The sequence below is a fragment of the Pholis gunnellus genome (genome assembly GCF_910591455.1).
Source record: "Pholis gunnellus genome assembly, chromosome: 19".
Lineage (NCBI taxonomy): Eukaryota > Metazoa > Chordata > Actinopteri > Perciformes > Pholidae > Pholis > Pholis gunnellus.
In genome coordinates this window covers 13,326,895-13,352,733 of record NC_136546.1, presented here as the reverse complement: position 1 = coordinate 13,352,733, position 25,839 = coordinate 13,326,895, and the positions used below count along the sequence as shown (strand labels likewise).

Genomic DNA, 25,839 nt, shown 5'->3' with positions numbered 1-25,839 from the left:
GCGATGGACCGTCATGGTTTCATGGTTGATTGCGAAATCCTCCCTCTCTCTGTGATAAGAGCGAGGGTGTAGTGTGTAAGCAGGGTGTCCCCCTCCCTTACTCCCCACAGTCTGCACATATCACATGGCTGGGGCTTGTGCGGAACTCTGAGGTCTGCCATTGGTCCCTCGCCTTTCAGCTCCCCTTGTGACCGACAACGTGAGCTTGAAACCAAAGAGTGTATGGCTGTGTGCCTAAGGTTGTCATGCGTGTGTATGCGAAAAGGCAATGCAAAAACGACGGCTAGAGCACTAGAGAAGAGTGTTGCACACCGGGATGTATTTTCTTAACACGGAATGGCTTGAAGCATTTTATTATCGTCATACTTTTCAAAGCTTCTCCTTAACCGTGTCTTGGGATTTCATTGTTTTTCATAATTTAAGAGCAGTTGGATGATTACTGCTGATATTTTACAGGAACATAATGCGAAAGGACAAGCTGGAGAAAGCCACGTGTGTCTTTGCAGGCGTCTGTGTGCATAGACGTCTTCCCTTTCATCACTGCTGTTTTTGGCCCCTAATTACATACATTTCAGTCTTATAGTATATTACCAAGGTATATCCATTGTTAATACCAATCTAATACCTGATTATATCTTTGGTAATTACATGGTATTACTAAATGATTGCTGCTTTATTATCAAACTATTAGTCCCCTATTATTATGTTATTACCTAGCTGTAATGTAAAATGCTACCGAGATCGGAAAAAATGCTTTTTAAGTTACATTTTTAGTGTGATGTCAGTGTTTCTTGAGTTAATCACTTTCTGTTAAATCTGTTCAAAGGTGGAGTCATACGGCAGGGTGTATGTGTGTGTGTGTTACCTTGACCAGGTTGAGGATGATGATAGGAGAGCCAAAACGCTGCAGCATCTGGTCAAAATGAAGCGCAGCTACGTGGGCATATGGGTCAGCTTGGTCCACTGTAAGTGAAGTCAAATTGTTTAGTGTTTAGGGAATTCTAACAGTTTTTCTCCATGGAAAACACACAAATTATTGAACATAACAATAGCACACAACTGTGTAAACTTAAAGCTCATGTATCAACAAAAAGACTCCAGACCGCTAAACTCGAGGCACAATTCCATTGATTTCACTCAAATATAAATTCTAAAACAACCAGGAAAAAAAATGGTGTCTTATTTAATTGGATCATTGCTGGAAGTCTCTGCTGAAAGTGTCAACAGAATGAGTTTAATTGATTTCTTCAAGCTCAAGCTTTCTCACTAGAATAATAAGAAGTAAAAGTAGGTCAACAACATAACTGCTTACAATAGAGACAATAAGTATGAAAGTATAAAAGTGTAATGCTGGACTGTAAAAAGTCTCTGATCCGGCTCATTGTTCACGGTTTCATGCAGTCAAATCCATTACATTCTGTATTTTAGACTCATGTTTAATGCCTCCGTGTGGCACTCCTGCGGAGCCCCACCCCTAGCAAAAATGAGCCGGTGAAGCAGCCACAAGAAAGAAACAACTGGTAAAAACCGACAATATAAACTGGAGCTCAAGCCACCATTACATCGCTTTGTCTATTGCACTTGTACTCAGGCCTCGGGGGTAGTTGAGAGGTTACATCTCCATACACCCTTTTATATTCTTATTGTACCTTGGGAAGGGAATGTTGATAATGACAATGAAGAAAAGTAACCAAATTAAGGTCATCTCCTTCACAACCAAGACATGTGTCCACTTCAGAGCCATCATAAAGACCGTACATACATACATACACTTATGTAACCACGAGTCTTGACAGTTAGGACAGAGGCGAGGGAACGGGCGATGCACAATGTGATAAGGACTCGATATTCACAGACACGTCCCTCACTGACCTAGATTCGTCTAACAGGTGTCAGTCTCTGCAGCGTCACACTCACTCGGCTGCACCTGGTTCTGAAATGTTGAGGCTTCATTTCAGTTTCACAACACTCAAAGCGGTGGTAGACTAAGAAAGCACAGACAGGCGCTAGTCCAACTGAAATGACAATTGCAACATTTGGGAAATGTCAGATCAGGACCGTCTTTAAGGATCAAAGCAGGAGCAGGATGATGCAGTAACGTCACACAGAGAGGGTTCTCAAGGACACGCTCAGTGTCTCTATCTCACAGAAGTAAAATTCATCCGAGGATGAATTAAAGGGCAAACTGGGAGAGGGAAAGATTAAGATTCAATACAGGCATTGTACAGATGCAAGCAACAATATCTTCATGCGTACACACACAGCGGTCTCCAGTGTCATCAGTCTCAGGGACCTGATCACCTCCCTCTGGCCCTGGATTTGGGTTTTTATCCTGCTCATAATGAGACAAGAGATGAGAACCAAAAGGGGGGGGTGTCCTGTCTTCACCTATTTCATTCTTTTATTTTATCTTTGTCCCGGTGGGTGAGAGGAATGGCCCTTGTACAAAGCCACTCTTATTTGAACGCAGTCTTTCCAATTACATTCTTCCTCTGTCCCCACAGGGTTATTTCAGGTCCTGGACAGCTGTTAGAATGAATATATGGAGCATTATACACATAAATAGTTCAATAACTAGTGTGGTACTGTAAAAGAGAATATACTTATATCGTAATTTGTTATCTGTCTTTATGTATCAGGACGAAGTGGATACGAGAAAGATCTTCCATTAAAGCCTGGGAAGCTTTGCCAAATCTCTACATTTTCCACTATGAAGCAGGTGTTGAGTAACAGTAAAAAGACCATCAACAATCCAAACCTTGATACACTTTTTCGAAGATAATATAATGTGCCGTGCAAAACTGTTCACCCCAGTGGCGTTTTTCCTATTTTGTTGCATTACAACCTGGAATTTAAATGTTCTTTATTTGGATTTCATGTGATGGACCGACATAAAATAATCAAAATTGGTGAAGTGAGTCACGAAAAAGGCATGTGGGAGACATGGCAGGTTTGCTGTGGTGCCATATTCTTTCCATTTTGTAATAACGGATTTAATGGTTCTCTGTTAGATAATGTGACACTAATATTGCACACAGGTGGACTATATTCAGATAATTATGGGACTTCTGAAGTTTTTTTTTTCATTTTGCTTTGGCAATTTTGACTATTTTGTGGAGGTCCATCACAAAAAATCCAAATGAAAAAACATTTTAATTCCAGCTTGTAATGGAAAACAATAGGAAAAACACCAAGGGGGATTGATTCCTTTTAAAAGGCACTGTAATACCATATTCTGATACTGTAAAACAAAGAAGCTGTTGATGTGCAAAGTAAGAAAACCAGTGTTCATCAGGAGTCTTACATCGTATTGGGGGTTTCGGCATCATGGTGGAAATGTCCTGGGACCAGTAGAGCGGGACTGAACCTCGCACCTGGACGTATGAGGAGTAACTTCCTGCTGTGAGAGACATCACTGAGGCGTCATTGATGATCTGCTCTGTCTCAACCTCATTAGCCACATCCCCCTGAAAAGAATAGAAAAACACAAAGGTTGAGAAGACAAGCTCACTAAAAAGGTACATTTCGTAACTGTTCTGGAGCTTTCCATCATATTACACGGTCCGCATCAGAAGATGGGACTTGCTAAATTCTCTAAGCTTTGTAGATGTTTAGATTTCCAATTTTTGAGCAGTTCAAGAAACTTTTTTTTAATGGTGAATTGGCAATCTGAATCTTGATCATTTGAAGATCAAGTGATACAATCGAAAGCTTGACAGCCATTGTACTTAACTGCTTCTTCCAAGGACAATAATCAACTTCAGCTTATAAGCAAACACCGGTTAGAGGTGGCGATAGAAAATAATGGAAACAGAAACAGTTGCTGTTCAGGATCATATCACATGGTGTTCACCAGCAGATCAACGTGATCAAGGTCAACACGAAAAATACTTTAACAAAGCACTCAGACATGACATGACTTACTGACCTAAATGGAACAAATCCATTAACAATAATTATATTAATGAATATTAACACCTGTGCTCATCCTGCTGTGACAAGTAAAACAAGTCTCTCGTGATAAAGGCCAATCACACAGTATGCTACAATGAAGCGAAATTCCAATTTTGTTTAAAAACTACTTTACTTTTTTCGACCACAACAGCAGTTAACTTGTGTAAATTGTGTCCAACCTGATCTCAGGATGGCAGGAAATCTATGTTTCTCCCACACACACACCCACACAGACACTCATGCATACTGTAGGAGGAGGCAGCGAGCCAAATGAACCCCCCCGTGATCACCCTGAGTCATTTCTATCATCCCGGTGGCCCCTCAGCCGTGCCTCCGCTATCCATTTTATTTCCTGTTGCCCAGGCAACAGCTGTACCTCGCAGTTGGCTCCTCTTTTGAGGAAGCGGGTCCCGGCAAATTTACTGGAGCGCCTGGCAATGAGGGTGATGTGAACCGGTCGGCCGTAGATCAGAAGCTCTGTAGTCGGTGGGTTAAGGAGGAATAATAACAACAATAATAATAATAATAGCCACTGACAACAACACACAATCACCTGGTTGCACACACACACACACACACACACACACACACACACACACACACACACACACACACACACACACACACACACACACACACACCTTTAGTTTCCACCCTAACCGCACTCTTGTATTGGGCCTCATTCACAAATGATTATGTATTTTGCATCTTAAATCAGTAGAAACTTAACATATGCACTATTGAAAATATTATCAATATTATTAACATCATCATTCTAGACTAACTCTGTTTCTACACGTTAGCAATATCCCACCTTTCCCCCTTATTGCTTTTTTTATTTCCTGCCTGCTTCAGTGTCTCCTGATGTTACTCCATCTGTTGAGTCTCCTCTTATTGCACCCATCTGTCCTCTCATGAAAAAAAACCCTGCAATGAAGGTCAAACTGTTTCCAGGAATTGTGTAAACTCAAAGCACCCACACATTGTTTCCTTGGCAACACGGTGTCTGATAAGAGTGATAACAGTGTTGATAGCAGCACTGACTGTAAAGTGCACCGTAGATGATTAGTTTATAGGCCTAATGCAACTAAAAAACACAAAATCATAATAAATTCATTACAAATAAATTACTGATGAAAAAGAGTAACTTGTTTTGACTGAAAGGCAAAATAAATTACACTGCATGATGTGATTTATGCAAAGGAGAATTGATGGGAAATCTGAAACCTGAACCTGAGGCAGACTTTCACCCTAATAAATCAAACTGTTTACTCAGTTCTAGCCCTAAGCTACTCCGCAGCAGTTACCCATGCATCAATAGCACAAAAGCTTCTCAAAAATTAATCATGTGGAGTCTATCGCTAATCCCTGGTATGCAGCTTGTGTCAAAACTGCAAACTAGGAAAAAGTTACAGTCGCAGTGAAATGAAAGACGAAAAAAGGATTCAAACAAACATAAAGATGTACATATGCATGTAAAAATATAGGATTTGGCTTCAAAAAGAAAAGCCATGCGGCATAATTAATTAACGATGTTGCTGCGTTCTCCCTGTAGATAACAGATGGAGTGATTGTGCAAGTGCCAGTGTTTACATACCTAATAACCATTGCTTTATTGCCATACATTTTAGCTCAAGCCCTAAAACAAACATGAATCGCGTCTGCAGTTTACTGGTGAATCACGCACTCTCGCTCACAGTGCATTCCACGTGCTGTGATGGATGCCGAGCGCAGTTCAACAAGTGATGCTGAAGCTGAGAGGGAGTGCAGACAAAGAACAACATTTTGAGCGATAAAGTATCATCTACTGTGCTCGTGTGTAATCACAAATCGGTCAATGTTGACGGACGTTATGTCCCAACAAGGTACTACACAGTTTGTACGGGACATTCTTTCTAAATCCAAAAGCAACAAGTGGATCAATTAATAAAAGCAACAGCCAAACAATTCTGCAACGCATGAACGGAACTGACAACTCTCAAAGGATACTGGACTGGCCACAAAAGCCGTGGATTATATACATGAGCCAGTCATGATGCACTATGTCCTTGACTCGTTCCAGCAGCTTCCCGTTCCACACGTACTTGTAGTACGGCTCATTCTGGAGGCCGTAAACCACTGTAGCGGAAGAGTAGGAACACATAAAACCTTCGGATCATTTTACTAAAATGGGGTCAGATCAAATTATCAGTTAGAAAGCAACAAATGGAAAAAATAAAATAAAATTGGTGATGCAGGATGTGGAACAAGAGCTTATGATATTGAATTACAATAAACATGCCAAAAATAACTGAACACATCAGCCAAGGCAAGTAAAGTTAATTTTTAAATATATTTTATTGGACAAAACAGGCAAACCTGCAGTATAACGGATGATTGACACCTTTGACTTTGGCAATATCAGTGTTTTCCCATTTCTTTATGGGCATGACTGGTAGGGCTGGGCTATATGGCCAAATATTCTATCACAATATAGGTAATCTCATATCTTAACAACAATATATACAAAAGCTATCTCTCTCAATCATCCCTAATGACCCACTAGAGGTGAATGGTGGTGTCTGTATCTGCAGAGACTCTGCACTCTATCTAGCCTGTATTTCCTCATTTCTTCTATTTTGCTGTCTTTGGGACTTTTCGAGGCGTCAGCAAAGAGCACTTTTGACCCCACTTGAGTTTGTAACTCCCAGCCAATAAGCAGGGTGTGCCGCCCATTCTCGATTACCACGATTGCTTAGCAAAAGGCAAATTGAACCAATTGCTTGACTTCAACGGAGTGCATCTGCTCATCTCGGTAGAAGGAGAGCTTTTAAAGCTGTTAGCAGCCGGTCAGAGTCCTAAGGGGTGTTTAGCTAACAGAGCTAACAGAGCTAACAGCTAACGGATCTAAGCACACAGCAGGACTGACAGCTTCTGTTCAGAGGAAGCGTTAAACAGTCAACGTGAAGCCTCCTCCAGCCAATAGAACAAACACAATGTACATAAGGGCTGTTGATTAACATCCTCTCACCTTGCGTAGGAAGACCCTCGTCTTCAAAGATGTCAAAGCTGTCATGCTTGCTCTGTTTTTGTACCTCTTCCTTAGTGGAGGAAGTTGGTGACGACCACAGTTCAAAAGGCCTCTGCAGTAAAGTCAGGTTGTACTGCAGCGAATGGCTCAGGTCATAGCTGTAGCTGCAAGGTACAAAGGAACAATCATTTGAAACAAACAGAGCCCGTACTGTCCCATGATGAATTCAAGATTTGGCCAAACTACAATTGGAAACATCAAGTGTATTTCATGTCAGACACGACTGTGCGTTGTGACCAATAAGAGGTATCTTGATTTGCCTTACCTGAAGTAAAAGTTGCTGGATAAGTCCACGTTCTGAAAGATACGCACATATCTAGGAGAGCAGAAACTCAGTGAGTCAAACGCAGATCAGAAAAAAAGCAAACGCGAGCGCACACATACAATAGCAAAGACATGAAATTGACTGTATGTTGCAAATAGCAACTGTGCTTTTCCCTAAAAATGTGTTTCAAACTGATTCCTAAAAGTGCTGACATTGTCAGAATTTCTATTTATTGCAATGTTCATCAAAATACTTCACCATTTCTTGACTTTGGAGAGTGTGAGTATGCCTACAAATGACTGGTTATAGTGTATAAATGAAAATTATTTGACTAGCCACAAGACGTTAAACTGCACCGTTATAGGTGGGGAAACGAGGCGGTACCTTGCTTCATCGGGGTGTGTAACCCTGACCGAGTCATTGGGGATGTAGATCATGCTGGTGTCTTCAATTTTGTAGATGGAGTGGCCACCGATGTCAGCCATCTTTCTACGCTTGGTGATCAACACAATGTAGTACCCTTCGAGGAAACGTACAAACCCTGTGGAAAATAAATCTTTTAGAATAAACTAGTCAAATGTTTCTTTCAAGGGACATTTTTCCCAACATAACCCTGACATACTGACGAAAGAAAGCCTCTGAGCAAGCTGAATTCTCGGTCAACCTTTCTGTTGCCTGCGAATCAGCAACAGCCTTGACAATACGAACAAGTAAACAACTCCATCTGAGGAGGTGGATGGAGAGTGTTTATGTGTACTTCACTAGCTTACCTACAGTCCATGTATTTTTACAGAATTAAAATCCGACCCAGAAAGTAAGACATACATAATCGCTGATGTACTTTCTGCTTTTGATGAGCTATTATCTTATTGTTGACATTCAAAACATAATAAATGGCTGTGATTATAGCTTTTTTTAATGGTCTGGTTATCATGCCCCATCAAGATCAGTAGTTTAAGTGTGCATGCTGGCGACACGGCTTCATTATATCACTGCTAAGACTAATCCCTTCACGGATGAATTGTGTGCCACAGATGCAATGTTGCACCTGAATAAGAAGTCCTTGTACATTCACAGAATCACAGATGCTCCAGTGTCATTGTGCTGTAATGAGGTTCACAAATAGGCTGTCTATAATTATTGGAACACTGAATTAGCATCGCTCTCCTATAACAGAGTCAGAGTCACGATGGACTGTTTAAACAAAAGAACCAGAAGAATTCCTTTTATTCTTCTTCCTTGTCAGAACCTGGCACCTTTGTTACCCACAATGCAACTTAAACCATAACAGTTGGGTCGAAGACAGCTTAGTATGTTATGCTAGCAGTGGCTAACGTAGCCTCGAGCCATGATTTCTGGAAAGACATTGCTGTAAAGTTTATTTTTTGTGCAATTTGAGGACCAAAAGCGAGGTGCCATTTAGTAGCATTATAATGAAGAGAAGGCATACATCTCTACAAGGCAACTTACACCAACACAATCCAGATTGACAAATGGCACCACCACGGGTAAGAGTAAAGATATGCATTTTGTTTGGGGATAAACTATCCCTCTAAGGTTTTTTTCAATCTTATATTACACTGAGACCTATTTTGTGTTTCAATTGTTTGATATTCTTTATTCTTGTATTAGTATCTTACAAGCTGTTCTATGTGGTCCTACCTTTATTAGATATGGGACGACACTTCTTTTTTGATGATGGTTTTAATTATGAAAAAAACATGCAGTTTATAGGGAAGAATGAAAAGCACCATGGTGAATTCTCTAATGGCTTATAACATTTTGCTTTTCTGACTTCATTGACACATCTGTTAAATAACCTCAGAATTAGTCCATCCAGAGGTGAAAAGGATTCCTCCTTTGCAGGCACCACTAGACTAAGGAGGACTTTAATTGGGACTGAGAGTGGCTATTCATCTGAAGCATTTAGTGAGAGTATGAGCGGGTGTTTCCAAATTTGTCATTCAATTTCTCATTCAAGCTATGTCTTGAATGAGAGCAAACTTAATGTTCTTTCACTCTGGGTTTCGCACAATGACAATTCCTATGATAGTTCATTGTGTTGCTTTCTGGTAGTGATGGGTCAGACTGACAAAACAGGCAAATAAAAGAGAATACAATTCTACTTACAATAATGGTAGTCATTATAGACAGTACTAAAAAGGCACCAGTCAAAGGGTCTCTCTGGATAGACTGAACCCAACATGGCCGACACTCTTTCATTCCATATGACACAGTGACATTGGCAAATCGTGGCTCATGATCAAAGATGGCATTAGGGAACAGCGGTAAACAGCATCTTATTCATTTAAGCAGATGTCAAAGTCATAATCTGTCTGTGTCAGTGTGACCAACCCATCTGCAAATTCAGTGATGACGCAGGATTATTAGCTCGGATGTGTTGGTATTATGGCCTGGAAGGGCCTCGCCAGTATTAGTAGGACACAGTAGGACTGTTGCAATTGTGTTGTATTTTTAGCCACACTAGCAGCATGGCTCAATGGTTGAGTTAGTTAGTCAGTTGGTCAACCAATTTGGTCCAGACTGAGTGTAGTGGATACATTTGATGAAATGATGAAATGATATTCTTTACATTCATGCTCTGCAGAGGAAGAACCCCACTGATTTTAGACAGCCCCTGACTTCTCCCTAGTCGCCCCCATATTTGATATTTATGGTTTTAACATTGAACTAACATAACATTAGCATGTTAGCTTTGGTGTTGTGACTATGTTAGCATGTTAAAGTTAGCATTTACTCCCAAAACCAAACTGTGTCTAAGTGCAGCTTCACAGAGCTGCTAGCATGGCTGTAGACTTGTAATCTTTGCTTTAATTATTTGTTTTTTTAATCTTGTTTTGGTCGTGCTGGTATTACCGAGAAATGACGGTTAGAAGTGAAAGTTTAGAGACACTTTGCACAAGCTCATCAAGTCTGTCTTTTAGGAGATTGAGGCAGCAGCATGTTTGAAAGAATGTTGGTTTGTTGAGGTTATGGTTTGGTTTCATTTGATTCTGGTTCATTAGTGGTTTTAAATTGGATTATTATTTGGGGAGAAGTGCAAAAATGTATTAAAAGAAAAGAAAAGACCGTATTGTCATGATTTAACCATGTATTGTAGAAATGCGGAAATCCAAAGTGTCTGCAATTGTTTTCTTACAAATGAACGTTTCTATGACAAACAAATTATCTACGATCATTGACCCGTCCAGAGTACAGAAAAACAGACATTACTGGGGAATTATCAAGGCTCAATAATGACGGGTCCTGATTAAATCCTCAAGACAAGTTATGGGGACAGATTCAAACACTCCTCTGTTGCGTGTATTAGAATGTGTGTTACATGAAATGTAGGTCGTGACTTGAGGACTGGTCATGCAGGGCATACATGAAACTCACAGTTCAGGCACACCAATTACTTTCTGCGCCGCCACTGATGGCGGAGGACATACAGAGTGTGATGATCAGTTTCACAAACTTCTCATGTAACACAACACCTTGGATTGGATTTATGGGGCAGACCGACAGAAGAGTCGACCTGAAAAAAATGAGAGTGACCCGTGTTTCCATGTCTTAGGTTAACTAAAGGCCAGAAAATAGTCACCATTATTTTATTTTTTTGTAATTAGGTCTGCAGGCCAATATCCAAAGCACAGATTCACATGATATGAGCTATTCTTCCTCTCAAAATGAATCAAGAACGATTCATACACTGTGATTCAACGGTTTGCCAATTCCCGGACACTAAACCATTTTTTATTAGCAGTTTTAATAACATTCCCTGCTTGTTTTTTGCACCACTAATAGGAGTGTTGAAATTAAAAAGTGTTGTGGGCTGAGATAAGTCTGTAGTACAATGTAGTTTGTATATTAAATAATATAGTGTCAGCCCCCTTTAAATAAGAAGGCTTTTTGACACTGATCAACAGAAAAATACAAAAAATACAATAAAATAAAATAAAAACTATTTAAAATAAAAAATAGTTTTAATAGGCACTATTATACTATTATAGTTAAAGACAACTATCCCAAACAATATTTTTATTATAAAATGTTTTTTGGCTGATTTTGGACAAAAAGAATGGGAAATTATTAGAAATGTAAAAAAGCTTATTTTTGCTTCTGATTACACCACTGATGGTCATGATTTGAAACCTGAAAATGTAACATCAAAAGCTCCACAAAGGTAGTTGCAGGGCTGTATTGTACTTTATCACAATGTCCTCCCAGGTGTTCCTTTTATTTGATGTTTTTCCATCTTCAGCACTTACTGTAATATATAAAACCAGGTCAATATGTACAGCTGTAGAACCAATGAGTTACACGCTGCCGTCTTTGCGCCCCACAATGGTTGTTGCTACGCCAGTGAAGAAGAGAGTGGAGGGACTCTACTTACCCACAATGCCAAAGGCTGAGACAGCCCTGGACAGGCCCGAGGAACCCTTCTGGCCAATCTTGGTGCGGTTTCCCAGGTCCAGGCGGCCCAGCAACTCCCGGAGCTCTTGCTGGTTGTACACATGCTACAGACAGATACACAGACAGATATACATGAATAAAGCTGTCAGAAGCCGATACACAGTCCTAATTATGTGTGCCAGCCTTTCTTACAGTCAGTATAATATCTGCAGGAATGAGAGCGTGGGGTGATGGATATTTAGTCATGGATGCAACATAACAACAAACATCATAATCATAATCACCCACAACACCAAAAATGAAATCCAAGCTCATAGATCCTGGTAATGAGCAACGGAGAAGAAAAAGGGAGGCGCGCGCAGCACTCCACAGCTAAGCTGTCACCCATAATACACTTGGGACAGGCTGAGTGTACAATTGTATCTGAGCGTGCTGTACTGTATTACATAAGCATATACATTAGCACTGTACCAACTGTGGTGGAAAGTCAGCGCTTACCTTATCATCAATAATGACCAGGTCCTTAGGTTCTGTGCGGTCAATCTTCAGGACTCTGTGTTTGGTGTGTGCCTGATTGGTCCCCACCAAAAAATACCTCTGGAAAGAAAGATAAAAGATATTTTACTTATGTGACTGCATAAGAACACAGTAGCAAAATGTGTCTTACACATTTTCAAATTTCTATAGACATAAACAGTCTATGTGATTACAAGCCGGCTTTCTACAGTATAGGCCTATTGTTAAAGTCTTCACGCCTTTTTTTCCTATAATGTGCAATGTTTTCTCTCCACAATGACCCACCCAAGTAGAAATGAACGTACCAGAAGCCTGTGAAATTACACACAAAGGGAATCCACACATCATATAATTGTATATGAGAATATACACTGGATTTAGAGTAGTTACAGTCTAGAGTACATTTTGGCACAGCACATATTTTGTGTGCATTATTCAGGTTTGTGTCTTTCTTGTATGGCTTTTTCTTTCAAGTCATTATTTTTCTCACACTGGGTTGGGAGATGGCTTAAGATGTTCCATCTTCTAAAGACTATTACATTGGAACACCTTGTATCAGTACAGTCTGCAACCATTAGAGCTATTTTGTCCTGTTCCACAATAGTCTATGGAGCCCTCTTCATCAGTCAGTTCATCCACTGTTCGGTAAAATGGGCAGACAGACAGAGGTTCAATAACAAATTATGATAGCTCAACTGTGACAAATGTTTTTCTGCCTTACTGTCTAAATGTTCGGGACTATAACTCCGCCATCAAACACCCTGTCATAGTAAACACACCCTTATTCAAACACTGGTATCATTGTAGGTCGTTGGGGGGGGAAAAGGAAATAATTGGATTTGTTCGCAGTTAGGAAAGAAGCATGAACAGGAACTTGTCGTGATGTGTACATATCGGCATATTTATACCTATTGTGTACAAACTTAATCAAAACCATACTAATATTTACAGATCATTTTGTCTGGTAAATTGTTATCATTCTGACTGTCTAGACACTATAATTGACACTATGGAGGTAATGGTAAATTAATGTAGGCAGGGGATTCCCTGGAACAGCAAATCATCGCAAACACTCTTTTGCTGCCATCTAGTGTTTGCTGCCATCCAACAGAAATATCGACATCCTTCATCCCCCTTATGTTTACATCTGTGAAGTTAGAAATCATAGATTAAGCATGGCTTTCTTACATCAGTAAGATTAGGAAATCCATCACGAGAGTCCACATTTCAGCAGGAGCAATAAATGCTTTTAACAAGTGATTGCTTTGGGCTGTGAATGTCAGCGATTTGAACATTTAAATGTCCTAAATATTGCGTGCCCTAATTAATAAAATGTCCTTACTAGCAAGGCTCTTTCGGCTGGGAAAGCTGGGAAAAATAAAACCATTTTTTTTTAAAGAGCTTTTTTTCTCATCCTGTTCTTACATTCAGCTCTTTGTCATGTGATGTAATTGAAAGAGGTGTTGTTGGCTACTTGCAGGTGTAACCCAAGAACCGACTGATCAGACGTGTTGCAAGTCATTATGAAGAAGTGACAATAACAGCATACAGGTCATTACGGACTTACGGCTCTGGTTTCATACAGAACCATCCTCTGGATCCCACTGATGGTAGCGGCGGACTGAGGCATTTTGTATCCCTGTATTCTCCAAACAGTCACGACCCAGTAGAGAAGACAAGCTGCAAAGCAAACAAAGCACGACGTACAAATCCGTTACTTCACATCATAAAATACAAAAGCGACAAGGCATACTTATGTTAGGTAAACATGCCACTGCTAGCCACTGGGTGCATCTTATTTCTTCCTATTTCCTAGCTAAGCAAAGTTACTTACCATTAATTTAGCAAGCTAGCTGCGTTAGCTACAATTCATCCCCAGATAATATAATATGCATCTCCCCTGGTAGCCTAAATAACTTATTATTTTATTAAGTAATTGTGTATGTAACCTGCCCGAGTAAATACAGCTAGCGCGTAAGTGAAAAGTAACGTGACTTTGTTTTAGTCAGGTGACTGTCATGGCCGAGCTCGTGTCAACTGATACGGTGGCTCGCAAAGCCCAAAAAGCTCTAAGGGCTGAAAAGTGCGATTAACAATTGACGCATCAAGTGCTCGATTTTGCCTTTTCATTGGCAGATAACAGCTCCAACGTTTTATGGCAGTTATAACTGAGGATACACACCTCTTAACGCAGCAAACTTACTTTCAAGTCTCAAAGTAAAAAGTATTTTCTAGCTTCAACGTGGAAGACCCCCCCCCCCCCCCCCTTCTTAGTTTGTTAGTAACTACGGTAACCGTATCGGGTGCCTATTAACAACACACGTTAGGTTAACCTAAAGGTGACGTTATTCTAGTAAACAAACGATGGTAAAATGGATACAAAGCATATAACAATGCTCCAAAGTAATGGTGAGTCAACCTCTGTTAAAATATTACAGAAATTACTTGTGGCTAATTAAAAATAATTATTAATTACGCTCAAGTAATTGAGAAACTGTCTATCACTGTTCTGTCTTATGACTTATTAATCTCTCTGTATGTCACATTGATATGCAAGAAGCTCAAGTAGACCGTTTAGTGGACAACCTAATAGAAGATGAAGCTGAGAGAGAGGGTCTTCTTGCCAAACCCACCTGCTTCATCATTGTTGGAAGACCGGTATTTATCTTTCTCTTACACACACACACACACGTACACACATTATGAAACACAAGCAGAAATGGGTTCCACACGCATCTATTAATTGTGTTCCTCGGGTAAAGCTGATTTGAATCACACCTGTTTATAGATAATGCAATGTCCCATCATCATTTGGGATTTGCTAGTATACGCAAATATGCATGGAGCCTGAAGATATTACATCAAATAAATAAACACAATGAGTATCAACACTGTGGAGAGTGCTGCCACCAGCCCCCACAACTGATCAACAGCACATCAAAACACTGGCATTTGTTCTAATACCTTCCTTCTAACCCAGTGACTCAATATGAATGTTGTGGTATTCTTTGTGACAGGGTGTTGGCAAATCCACCTTGGCCAAAAAAATTGCAGAGTCCTGGAAGTGTATCTTAATTGATGGTAAGTACAATCGTTGTATTTCTGGTCCTTGTCCCATATTAATTCAGATATTTCTCATCAGCTTTTATGATTTTTCAGACACAGATATGTTAAACACACACTTGGAAAATAAAACAAAGCAAGGCATAGAGGTGAGTATCAAAGGTGAAGTGATCCTTTTGTGTTTGTGTATATATACTGTACATATGAATTTCTTTTTTTGTTTTCTTTTAGCTCTTGAATATCTTATCTGAGGGTAAAATTGTACCAGAAGACATGGTGCTCCAGCTGATCCTTGCCAGACTTAACTCACCAGATGTGGAGCACTATGGTAAATCATGCAGCTCAATCAGTTCCAGCATAGTGGGCATGTATTCAAATTGCACATGTCAGTGCAAAACACTACAGTATGTGAGCACTGCTTGTACTTGATAACACATGTGTTTTTACACAGGGTATGTACTGAGCTGCCTGCCGTTCATGTCAGAAGAGTGTCTGAAAATTCATGAGCAGCTCGAGCTGATCAGAAACCTCAAACTAACACCTGATTTCATCATCAACATCAAGGTAACCCCTTTTTAAATTGCATTCATATTCTGACAAACGTTCGTACATCTGTGAACCTAACACTGCCATCCTCCACCAGTGTGCAGACAAGGACCTGGTCAATCGTCTGTCGGGTCTGAAGCAGCACCCAGAGACAGGCCAGCTGTACAACAGGGAACAGTGGAAGCGTGAGGAGGTGTTTAACAAGAAGAGGGAGAAGAAGGATGAGGAAGTGGAGGATGAGGAAGTGGAGGATGAGGAGGAGCAGGTACGACTTAAGGGAAAACACCTCTTTCCACTGGGTTTAACCGGTCCTGTCTTTGGCATTAGAGAGTAATCTGGTTTAGATTATTATTAACAAATTACTAATTCATATAATTATTTTCCGATAAATAATTATTATCACAACCATAAGCTTTAAACCTTAAACAAGAAAGCCTGTCTGTCATGATTTCCTGTTATACAATGTGGGTTTGCTTTCCTTGCAGGAACTCCAAAAGGATATTATTGGCCGCATGGTGTGGACGCCAGAAAATTTGGCCAAAAATGCTTTTCTTAGAATCAACATGTACCAGGATACTGTGCTCAGACCACTGGAGGTGAGTTACCCCAAGGCTCCAAAACATCTGAATGGCTCACACATTACGAAGTTAAACGCACATATCCCCGCACATAATGCAGCTATAAATTGGGCTAATTGTTTGACAGGAAGTCATCCATTTCTTACACATTAATTAATGATCTGTGTGATTGGATTATGTGCAGTCCCACGATAAATATCAGACCCCTCTGATGGGGGATTTTTTCTCTCAAGCCAGAGTGCTGTCAAAGATATTTGTGTAAACGTTTAACCTTTATTTTGAAAGCCACTAGTATCTCTATATCATACGGGCATCTAAATATGTTGTATTCCTCTATTAAAGAAAGTTTTGCTATCCTCTGTGGTTTCATGCTTTGTGTGACATTACCTGAGATATAACTTCTGATAAAGAGATGGTCTGACAGACCAGGAAATTGTAAGTTAATTGATATTTTTTTCAGGCCTACATAGCAGACCACAACTCCCTCTACCTGTTGGAGCTGGATGGAAACAACCCACCTGAAGAGCTGCACTCAGTAAAGACACTAGGGATACATTCACCATTTTCACTGCTGCAGTATTGCAAACATGATAATAAACAATACAATTTCATATGCTGTTAAAATGTATCTTTTCACCATAGTATGTTTTAATTAGTAGGCAATGTTAGTCATGGCGCTGGCTTAAATTTGATACAGCAGTGCTGTCTGTGTGGCACATGTTCAACTAGCCATGTGTTCTGTGGGCTGATTTATTTTGTTTATTGTGTTGTCTCTAGTCTGTAATGTACCGTCTTGGATCCATGGCAATAAAGCGTGTCTCCATTCCAGTCCTCCTCCACCAGACTAATGATGAAGAATTGCCAGAGGACATTAACACGGTCTGCCATTATTCACCACATTCTGATTTTATTAAAAAAATGTATTTCAAATATCTCACATCTATAAACACAAATGTGATGGTGATGCAATAAATGTACCTGTTGCTGGATATTTTTTTAACTATGCTCTAACAGACGTTTCAAACATACTCTCTCCACTAAATCCATTTCTTTTCCAGGAAGACCTAGTGGGAATAATGTCCTCCTCCAGGACAGCGGCCCCTGGCTTTAGATGGAGAAGGAGCCGCTGGAGCCGAACTTGTCCTGTTGCTCTAAAGGAGGGCAAGGTCATTCCTGGCATGCCTGAATTTTGTGTGGGGTGAGTGATCGTTTTAAGCTGTGGCCAGGTAAGGAATCTATCCAGCTTCAAATGAGACTGGGTAAAAATGTCAACCAACTCTCATTTCAACCCCTCTGCAGCTTCCAGGACAAATTGTACATCCTCTCATCTGAGGAGGCCTGCCAGAAGTTTATGACAAACCCCCGACGGTATTTACTTCCTCCGATGCCCAGACCCCCTTGCAGAGTTTCCATCATTGGACCTCCACGGGCCGGGAAGAGCACTCTATGTGAGCTTCTAGCTCAGCACTACAATGCATTGGTGCTTGATTTGGAGGCATTGGTTGAGCAGGAGAGGCTTGACAAAATCAAAGAGGAGACAACACAGACCGCTATAGAGAAAGTCAGGATGAAGATGGAGGAGGCTGGCGGGCAGAATTCAGGCAAGTTGTTTTTTTTTTTTTTAGATGATCACGATTTTCACTATCACCTGTACTGTTGTATTACATACATATACATATATAGTATTTATATATTAATTGATTTGAACAGCTGTGCCAGCATAATATACCATATTTATTGGCAAATGTTTTCTGCTGTTTTCAGTGACAGAGGATCATCCAGAGGTACAAGCCATGGTGCTATCTACGCTGGAAGAAGCTAAACATATGAGCACATCTCCCTTCAGCCTGTGTGCTGAGGTACTGGAGAAGCATGCAAAAGAGGTATGTCAAAAATCTGAAACATGGCAGCTGCATTTACACAAGCTTGAGATGGGATATATATGTATCGCATCTATAAACAGCTTGAATTCTGATGTTACAGATTGAAGAGGCTGAAACTAATGCTGGCTGGGTGCTTGACAACTTTCCCAACAACATTTCCCAAATGGATGCCTTACAGGAAGCTGGAATCCTACCAGACATCCTCTTCTGTCTCACAGTCAGTGATAGAAATCAGGGTACGAGACACAGAAACAGTTCATCACAAACAAAAAGTTGTTTCATTTAAATATGTAGACTTGAGTGTATATTTAAGGTCTGTCAGTGTTCATGTGTCATTGCACTTAATTGTGTTGAACAGTTGAACACTTCATTGTTTCAAATCCCTTATTCCTTTTTTTATATTTGCAAACCATACTGTATGTATGCACCCTAAAAGCAGCATTGAACTAAATAAACTTTTCTCTCTCTGTCTTAAACTCTCTCCATCTCCATTATGTGTTGCTCAAGCTGTGGAACTACCCGATCATTCCGACCCGGATAACCCAAAAAACCCGGAGATGAATGACCACAAACTGCAACTGCAACAGTTTCAGTCTGAATGGGACCAAATGCAGTCCGAATTAACTATCGTCCACTCAGTACTGGAGATGGGCGACAAAAGCCCTGAGGACCTGCTTCAAGAGATGGTCCATCAAATGGAGAGTGAGTTCAACCTTTCTTCAAGTATCAATCACAGTCCACACTTTTTAGTTGCACCACAAACCTTATCTCTTTTAATTGGCCAGAATGGAAAGTCAGGTTTCATGTAAATTAATTATAACTATTATATATTTGTGACAAACATTTTTTTTTTTATGGTTTATCTAATAATGTGACTACTACTGCTACTAGATGCCGTGTTTGGTAAGAACAACTCTTAATCCAATCTGGTTTACATGATTTTCAGAACCCTTTGAGCATGTATCATCTGAGCTGTCAGCAATGGACCTGGAGAAGGAGGCAGAGGACATCGAGGCCTTAGCTGAGCTGGAGAGAGACGAGGAAGGCAGCAGTGACAATGACGCAGCTGAGGAGGAGAATGAAGTCAGTAAATAAGTCATTTTTTACTTCATAAACTGGTTTATAATACTACAGTTGAAGTTACAGGCCTACTGCTTAGTTGTCAATTAACAACAGCATCTCCTTCCTCTCAATGAAAGCAGGGTGACACAAACGTCAAGAGGTTATTAGGCGATACCCATCATTTCTGCCCTGTGGCCTTAAAAACACTAAATGTTCTGTGGCCGTGTACGGATGAAATTGCCGCCAAGTACCGTGAAAAGGCCTTCTACTTCTCAAGCACCGAAGCCAGGGACTCCTTCCTTCAAAACCCTGTTCAATTTGTTGCACAGACTGAGCCTCTCAAGGTACAAGCTGACATAGGTAGAGAAAGAAAAAGTCAAAGTAAGAAAAGCTAAAAGTCCCTAACAAGTATCTTATCACCTTCTATCCAAGCCTCCTGTCCTGCGGATCTTTTTGCTCGGCACCCGAGGCTCAGGCAAGACCACTCATGGTGACTGGCTCGCCCAGCAGCTTGGCATCTTTCATATTCAGTTCAGAGAGCAACTCCAAATGCTCATTATGGCCAAGACAAAGAAGCGGGTACCTTATGCTGATGAGGTAGAGTATGCAGAGGAGTCTCCTACCGATTTGGAGGCCCTGATAGAGGAAGCCAGGGAAGAGACCTCCGCTAACACAAATGACATTGAGGTCAGCTTTTGATAAACTTCCCTGTAGCAGGATTTCCAGTAATATTTCCAGTATTATGGTGCCTGTGAGGATGATATTTTGTGTGTCTACAGCAGGAAGTGGTTCTGTCCGATGAGGAAAAGGCAATCAAAGCCTACCTGTCTGATGGAGATCCACTGACTCCACAGATCCTGGATATGGTTATCGCACCATTCTGGAAACAGGAGCCATACATGTAGTTATACACAAACACAAAATACACTCTCTTCCTGCCCCATGCATCATATTACTGTAATTAACGTAATGTACAGTAGTATTAACTCTCAATAAGCGTAACTGCCCAAAAATGTTCCTTTAATAAATCATTACATAAATCTCTCATGCATGCTCCCTTTCTGCTTCTCTCCCCTCTTAAAAACCCGGGCTCACATACAGACCTTTCATACATATCTTACACTTATTTACCTACATTCATTATATATGTATTTATGTACATGGTGTGTTTTTTTTGTACACCTGGCGACACAAAGTATTTGTTGACCGTACCATTCTCCATCTTGAAGATCCACAGGTTTTATTTTGGAGGGCTTCCCTCACAATCCCGATGAGGTGCAGTACATGTTGCAGAAACAGCTTTTCCCTGACGTTGTGGTTATGATGGAGGTGGAAGTCACAGATGTCCAGAAGCGTCTGTTGCCGACATACTTGGAGAGCTGGCATGTGCGTCGCAACCACCGCGAAGCACAGCTGAACCTTCTTTGTGATCTACGGAAGAAGAACAGGGTAAGCAAGTGACAACTCGGGAGAATTTCTTCCCTGCCAACATTATTATCTGCATTATTCTTGCAGTCTGTCCTGACAGTGACTGTAGATTGTGTGTGAGTATCTGGCACAAGTAAATCTCTTTGGCACAGGAGGACAGCATTGTCAAGAGAAGGGCTGAACTCACAAATGAAGCAAAAACAAAGGTAAACAAACTCATTATTACCACTGTCATCCCCTCTCCATCACTGCTTAACCTTCCTTCCTCCTCGTCTCCATATTAGCTCAGCGGTGAGGATGAAGAAGACGATGAGGAGGATGAAGCTGAGGGTAACGTAGAGGATGAGATAGAGGCCATGCTGGAGGAGGAGTTTCCTTTAGAGGAGGAGAATAAAGACATTGACGATGAGGAGACTGAGGAGGCAGCGTCTGAGAGGCTGGAGATGGAGATAGCAGATCGTTATGCGACGGATGAAAACAGCCTCGATACTGTGACGGTACAAAGACACAAAACCTAATGACGTAGCCAGACATACACATTTATTTACACCTTTTTAATATTTAATTTTGGCACAGTCGGGAGAATTACATAGAAGTTACATAAGCTTTACAGTAGTTTCACAATAGTCATAACAAACAAGGTAGTAAGTTAAACAAATCGTCATCATTAGACGTTACGATTAAATCTGACTTTAAAAAGTATTTTTGGGTCTTCAGTTGTCTGATGAGATACTTAAAAGACATACAAACATGTTTACACTCTGATTACAAGAACACATCCTTTGGCTTTACAGAGAGTCTGCATAATGTACATTCACCAATTGTAATTTTCCATAAACTCATGTATTCTGCTTTGTGCTGTTCTATCATCAGGAGCTCCTGAGTGAACTAAACATATCCAAAGTCTCAATCAGTTCCTCTCGCAAGCTCAGTATGGTGCGGCATCAGCTGCTCCGGATAATCCAGCCCCTGCTGACCAACAGGGAGTCACTCTTCCAAAGATGCCAACCCATCTCATACAGCCTGGCACATAAGCTGCTGCTCTCCTCTTACAAGCACCACAGTGCCTTTGGCTGCTGGGATCCCATAAAGGTAGGCGTGATTTAGGAATGGCCACTGTGTCTTTTTCTATTTCAAATACTTGCCTTACTGTCTTGTACATAGTGTATTTTAACATACTGTTTTCTACACACACCTCCCCCTTCTACAGCAATACAAAGAGAGACATTTGTTCCAGTCTCCGCAGTGGCCTCTCAATACCACATATCCCATAATCTTCCATCAGTACATCTACTTCTTTGCGTCTAAGGAGAACCGCAACACATTTATGCTGAACCCCTTGAAGTACCTCAGGCAGCCAAAGCCCACCCAGACCCTTCCTGTTAAAATAGCAGTTGTTGGACCACCCAAATCTGGGAAAACCACTGGTAAGACTCAAGACAGCTGCAAAATCATCCAAGCAGAGTTGTTTGTTTTACACTTTCTCAAACGCTCATCACTATTATTTTTTCTTCACGTTCTGCATTTCTCTCACTTTGCGTTAACTCTCCAGTGGCACAGATGTTTGCCCAGAAATATGGCTTGGCCCATCTGTCCATTGGCAGTGTTATGCGTACGGTGCTTTGCAATCATGAGCACACCAATCTGGCTGTCCAGATGAAAAAGCATCTCTCCCAGGGATTCGCTGTGCCTGATGAACTGGCCATTCAGTGCCTGGAGGTGGTGCTCATGAACTCGGTCTGTAGCACTCAAGGGTAAGCTGGGGGGCATCTGGTCCATTAAGTTATTCAAACTAAAGGCTTGAAAAGATCCTAACTTTTAGCTTAGAATAAGTGTTTTTTTTTTGTTTCAAGCCAAAGACTTTATCGTTACTCAAGAAATCCGCACATGCTGTACTCTTTTATTGCTGCTTGAGGGTGTTTGAGAAGACAATATTTAATCCCAGGTACGTGTTGGATGGCTTTCCGAAGACACTTAAGCAGTCAGAGCTGATTGGGTCTCGGAGCATCATTCACATGCTAGTTTTTGAGCTGGAGCTGGACACACTGGAGGTGCTGAGGAGAGGCCTTCTGGACAAGATGAAGCCCAACAAGTAAGCGAGAAAACACACACACCAATAGCAACTATAATCATCTTTATTAAACACATCAGAAATCACAAGTATGAGAGCTGTTTTTAAAATAACAAACCTTCAAAAGTTAATGTATGAAAACGTGTCGTGTACCCCCTCTCTCCTCCCACTGCAGGCCTCACCTGACACACGACAGCTCAGAGATCCTCCACATTCGTAACTTCTGTTACAAGAAGGAGATGGAGCATGTTAGGAAACACTTCCAAGAACAATATCAGAACTGGATCCTGCTCGATGGCTTGAAGAGCAAATGGTGGATCGGGAACAGTATTATAAACGAGGTCAGCATAAGCATGAAATATATCACCAACTACATCGGGAGGACGAGCAGCGGTAAGTACTAGAAGCTTATCCAGAAATCAGCTCTTAAACACTTAAAGTAAAATACCTGCCTAACCCTGTATGCAATGAAAACTTACATTTAATCTATAAACATAGTTCATCCTCCCTTTGCTTTTTGATTTTGAAGGACAAGCAGCCTCCATCAACAGACTGTGCATCACACCCAAGGAGCTGCAGTGTCAGCTTGGAGAGTTTGGTCATTACTGCCCCGTCTGCCTGGCTCTACATTACCACCTGGTGGACTCCTCTGAAACTGCAGCCTTAACTCACGCAGCTGAGTACAAGGGACTCTATTACAAGATGTGTGGTGAAGACCATTTAGAGGTCAGTGTAGTGGAGCCGACAGGTGGTCCAAATAAACTGATGTTTCACTATCTAGTGCATTCAATTATTTTTATGTCACACTATGAAATCGTGCAGGATAAACAAAATACAAATATTTGCATGTCGCTCTCTCAACCACAGCGGTTCCTGGCCACACCTGACCTTTTTGTGTCTCCTGGCTGCCCGCACACTCTCCCACAACCCCACCTGTTGCCAAGAAAGATCACTGAGATTCAGGTGAAAAACAGGTTCCCACAGCAAGTTGAGATGAAGGGCTTCTGCCCTGTCACTTATCTGGATGGAAAGCAAAGGTACGTTATATTGAACATTATAGGGGTATTGTCAAGTTCCTAGGTGTTTTTTCTTTCTCAACTCTTGCCCAACTTGAAACGGCCTGGTACATGAACCCCCAAAGGACGCACGGGACAACTCTTTCCAGTCTGACAGTCAATCTTTTATTTTGTTTTTCCTTATTGGTTCTTGACTTGTTGCATCAGCTGGTTGCATTAGGTTGAAAACCTTCAAACACAAAAAGCACTAGTTTAAACCAAAATGTAAATAAACGTCAAACAATCCATCCCACCACCCATGACTTGTAGAAACACTCCCGACTACAAACAATCATCACAACAAAAAAAATCCCGTTATAGTACCAGTGGCTTCTTTGGTTGCACCATGAGTTGGAATCTCTCTTGCCTCTCTCTCTGCTGAAATGTTTTCTGAGAGAGCCCTTCCATCTGCAGGTGTTCCAACTTTTCAGTAATGAGCAGCCTGCACTGGCCTGCTGGTGGTGCATTCTGGGACTTGCAGTCTTTTGTATGCAAGTTCCACCATTTTGTCTCAACAGGTATTCAGCCCTATAACGTTCAAATCTACCGGTCACACATACAAGATTATTCACTTTTTCTCATTTCTTGAGAAAACATTTTCTATGTGTGTACAGAAATATGTACGGTCAATATGTGCTGTGTACCAACCAAACAGCTAATTATGTGAATAGAAACAAATAAAACTCTTAGAACTGTTGATTCAAATCAGTCAGTGTGGGTTTTGATGATTGGCATTAATTTATTAATGGGTTAATAGAGGTTATTTTAGTTTTAGTTATTTTTCTTATACATTTTTGTAAATTATGAAGTGGTCTCTGGCCTGATTCACTAGATTGAAGATTCCTTAGAAAGTGCTTTTTGAAAGCACATCATGTAAATATCAATAACAGTAAATTATAAAAAACTGCAACATCTGCAATCTACAGAATGTCCCACTTCATGCCAAAACAAATAGTAAGAATATGTCAAGCAGATTTAATTTGTGTCAGATCTCTTCTTACTGCCCACTACTCTCTACTGTATGAGGAAGTTCTCGATTCACGGAAGGTTTACTTGTCCCAAGGTATGAAGCTCTGGTTCGAGGAAAGATGGAATATGCTGTTGAATACCGAGAAAGGATCTACATTTTTGAGACAAAGCAGAAACAGGACAAGTTTTTGAGGTGCGGAGCTATGTCTTTGTGTATTCCAGAAACGTTTTACACTACTTGTAATGTAGAAAGTGTTGAAATGGTGTTGAAATATTATCTTTGAAGGGAACCCGAAGTCTACTGGGACCAGAAGCTGGCCACTAAAGTCCCACCTCTGTGTGAACCTATAACCCTCACCTCCCTTCCAACGTTGGGCTATCTGGAACAGGTCAGACACAAACTCAAACGTTTAATTTGATATATATGTTTCTGAAGTCTCTTTGACATCCGCCCTGCTTGAGTAAAGTCTGTATTTTTTGTTTTAGGGTGTTGCAGTATCCGTCATTAAGGCCATGACAGCGGTTGGGTGTCTCAAACCAAAGTACCCCTTCCTCACTATACAAAGATCATCACTCCTCTATGTGGCCTTCTACCTGAAAGGTAGGCAGGGTGTCAAGGCTGCCTTAGGCCAAAATGAAACATCATGTGTGAATTGTTTGAACTTAATAATTATGATTGCAAATATGTTATGTTTTATCCAACTAGTGAATTAAATCTTGTGGGTTTTTTTTACAGCTTTCAACAACAAGAGCACAGACTACACCCGCAAGAAGTACAAAAAGAAGCTGGCCTTGTTTGAAGAGGACTGCGCGCTCATTCCCTACCTGAGCTCAACGATGAGAGGGAACTACCGGTCTCCCGGTGAACGTCCCATTGACTTTGAGTTCAAACTAAATAGGTTCCTGGGCTTGGGACACTCGGCAGTTGCCAACAGTGTGCTGTAGCTGTGCTATTTCATATTG

At 40.8% G+C, this 25,839-nt stretch overlaps 2 protein-coding genes across 2 annotated transcripts in view; one reads left to right on the top strand and one right to left on the bottom strand.

Moving 5' to 3' along the window:
• Positions 1-14,194, bottom strand: part of fig4a (FIG4 phosphoinositide 5-phosphatase a) — a 35,803-nt gene extending 21,609 nt beyond the window's left edge. The window contains exons 1-11 of the mRNA XM_079180804.1: positions 14,056-14,194; positions 13,789-13,901; positions 12,204-12,302; positions 11,686-11,809; positions 7,674-7,830; positions 7,290-7,340; positions 6,965-7,128; positions 5,944-6,072; positions 4,331-4,431; positions 3,305-3,467; positions 866-963 (exon numbers count right to left, since the gene is read on the bottom strand). Of these exons, the coding sequence (XP_079036930.1) occupies positions 866-963; positions 3,305-3,467; positions 4,331-4,431; positions 5,944-6,072; positions 6,965-7,128; positions 7,290-7,340; positions 7,674-7,830; positions 11,686-11,809; positions 12,204-12,302; positions 13,789-13,851 (1,149 nt within the window). The 5' untranslated portion in view covers positions 13,852-13,901; positions 14,056-14,194. The remainder of the gene's footprint in view (positions 1-865; positions 964-3,304; positions 3,468-4,330; positions 4,432-5,943; positions 6,073-6,964; positions 7,129-7,289; positions 7,341-7,673; positions 7,831-11,685; positions 11,810-12,203; positions 12,303-13,788; positions 13,902-14,055) is intronic.
• A 577-nt stretch (positions 14,195-14,771) lies between these two features.
• Positions 14,772-25,821, top strand: ak9 (adenylate kinase 9; the record flags this gene model as incomplete). Its single annotated transcript, XM_079180705.1, has 32 exons — positions 14,772-14,879; positions 15,239-15,302; positions 15,381-15,433; positions 15,516-15,612; positions 15,736-15,848; positions 15,928-16,095; positions 16,316-16,426; positions 16,869-16,943; positions 17,186-17,287; positions 17,467-17,606; positions 17,708-18,009; positions 18,173-18,291; positions 18,392-18,527; positions 18,799-18,993; positions 19,238-19,374; positions 19,491-19,697; positions 19,786-20,040; positions 20,136-20,254; positions 20,583-20,802; positions 20,934-20,987; positions 21,066-21,278; positions 21,655-21,873; positions 21,992-22,208; positions 22,334-22,535; positions 22,727-22,873; positions 23,028-23,245; positions 23,382-23,578; positions 23,720-23,889; positions 24,971-25,069; positions 25,163-25,265; positions 25,363-25,477; positions 25,613-25,821. The coding sequence occupies 32 exons, from the start codon at positions 14,772-14,774 to the stop codon at positions 25,819-25,821; spliced, it is 4,884 nt and encodes a 1,627-aa protein (XP_079036831.1).
• Positions 25,822-25,839: the final 18 nt, after the last annotated feature.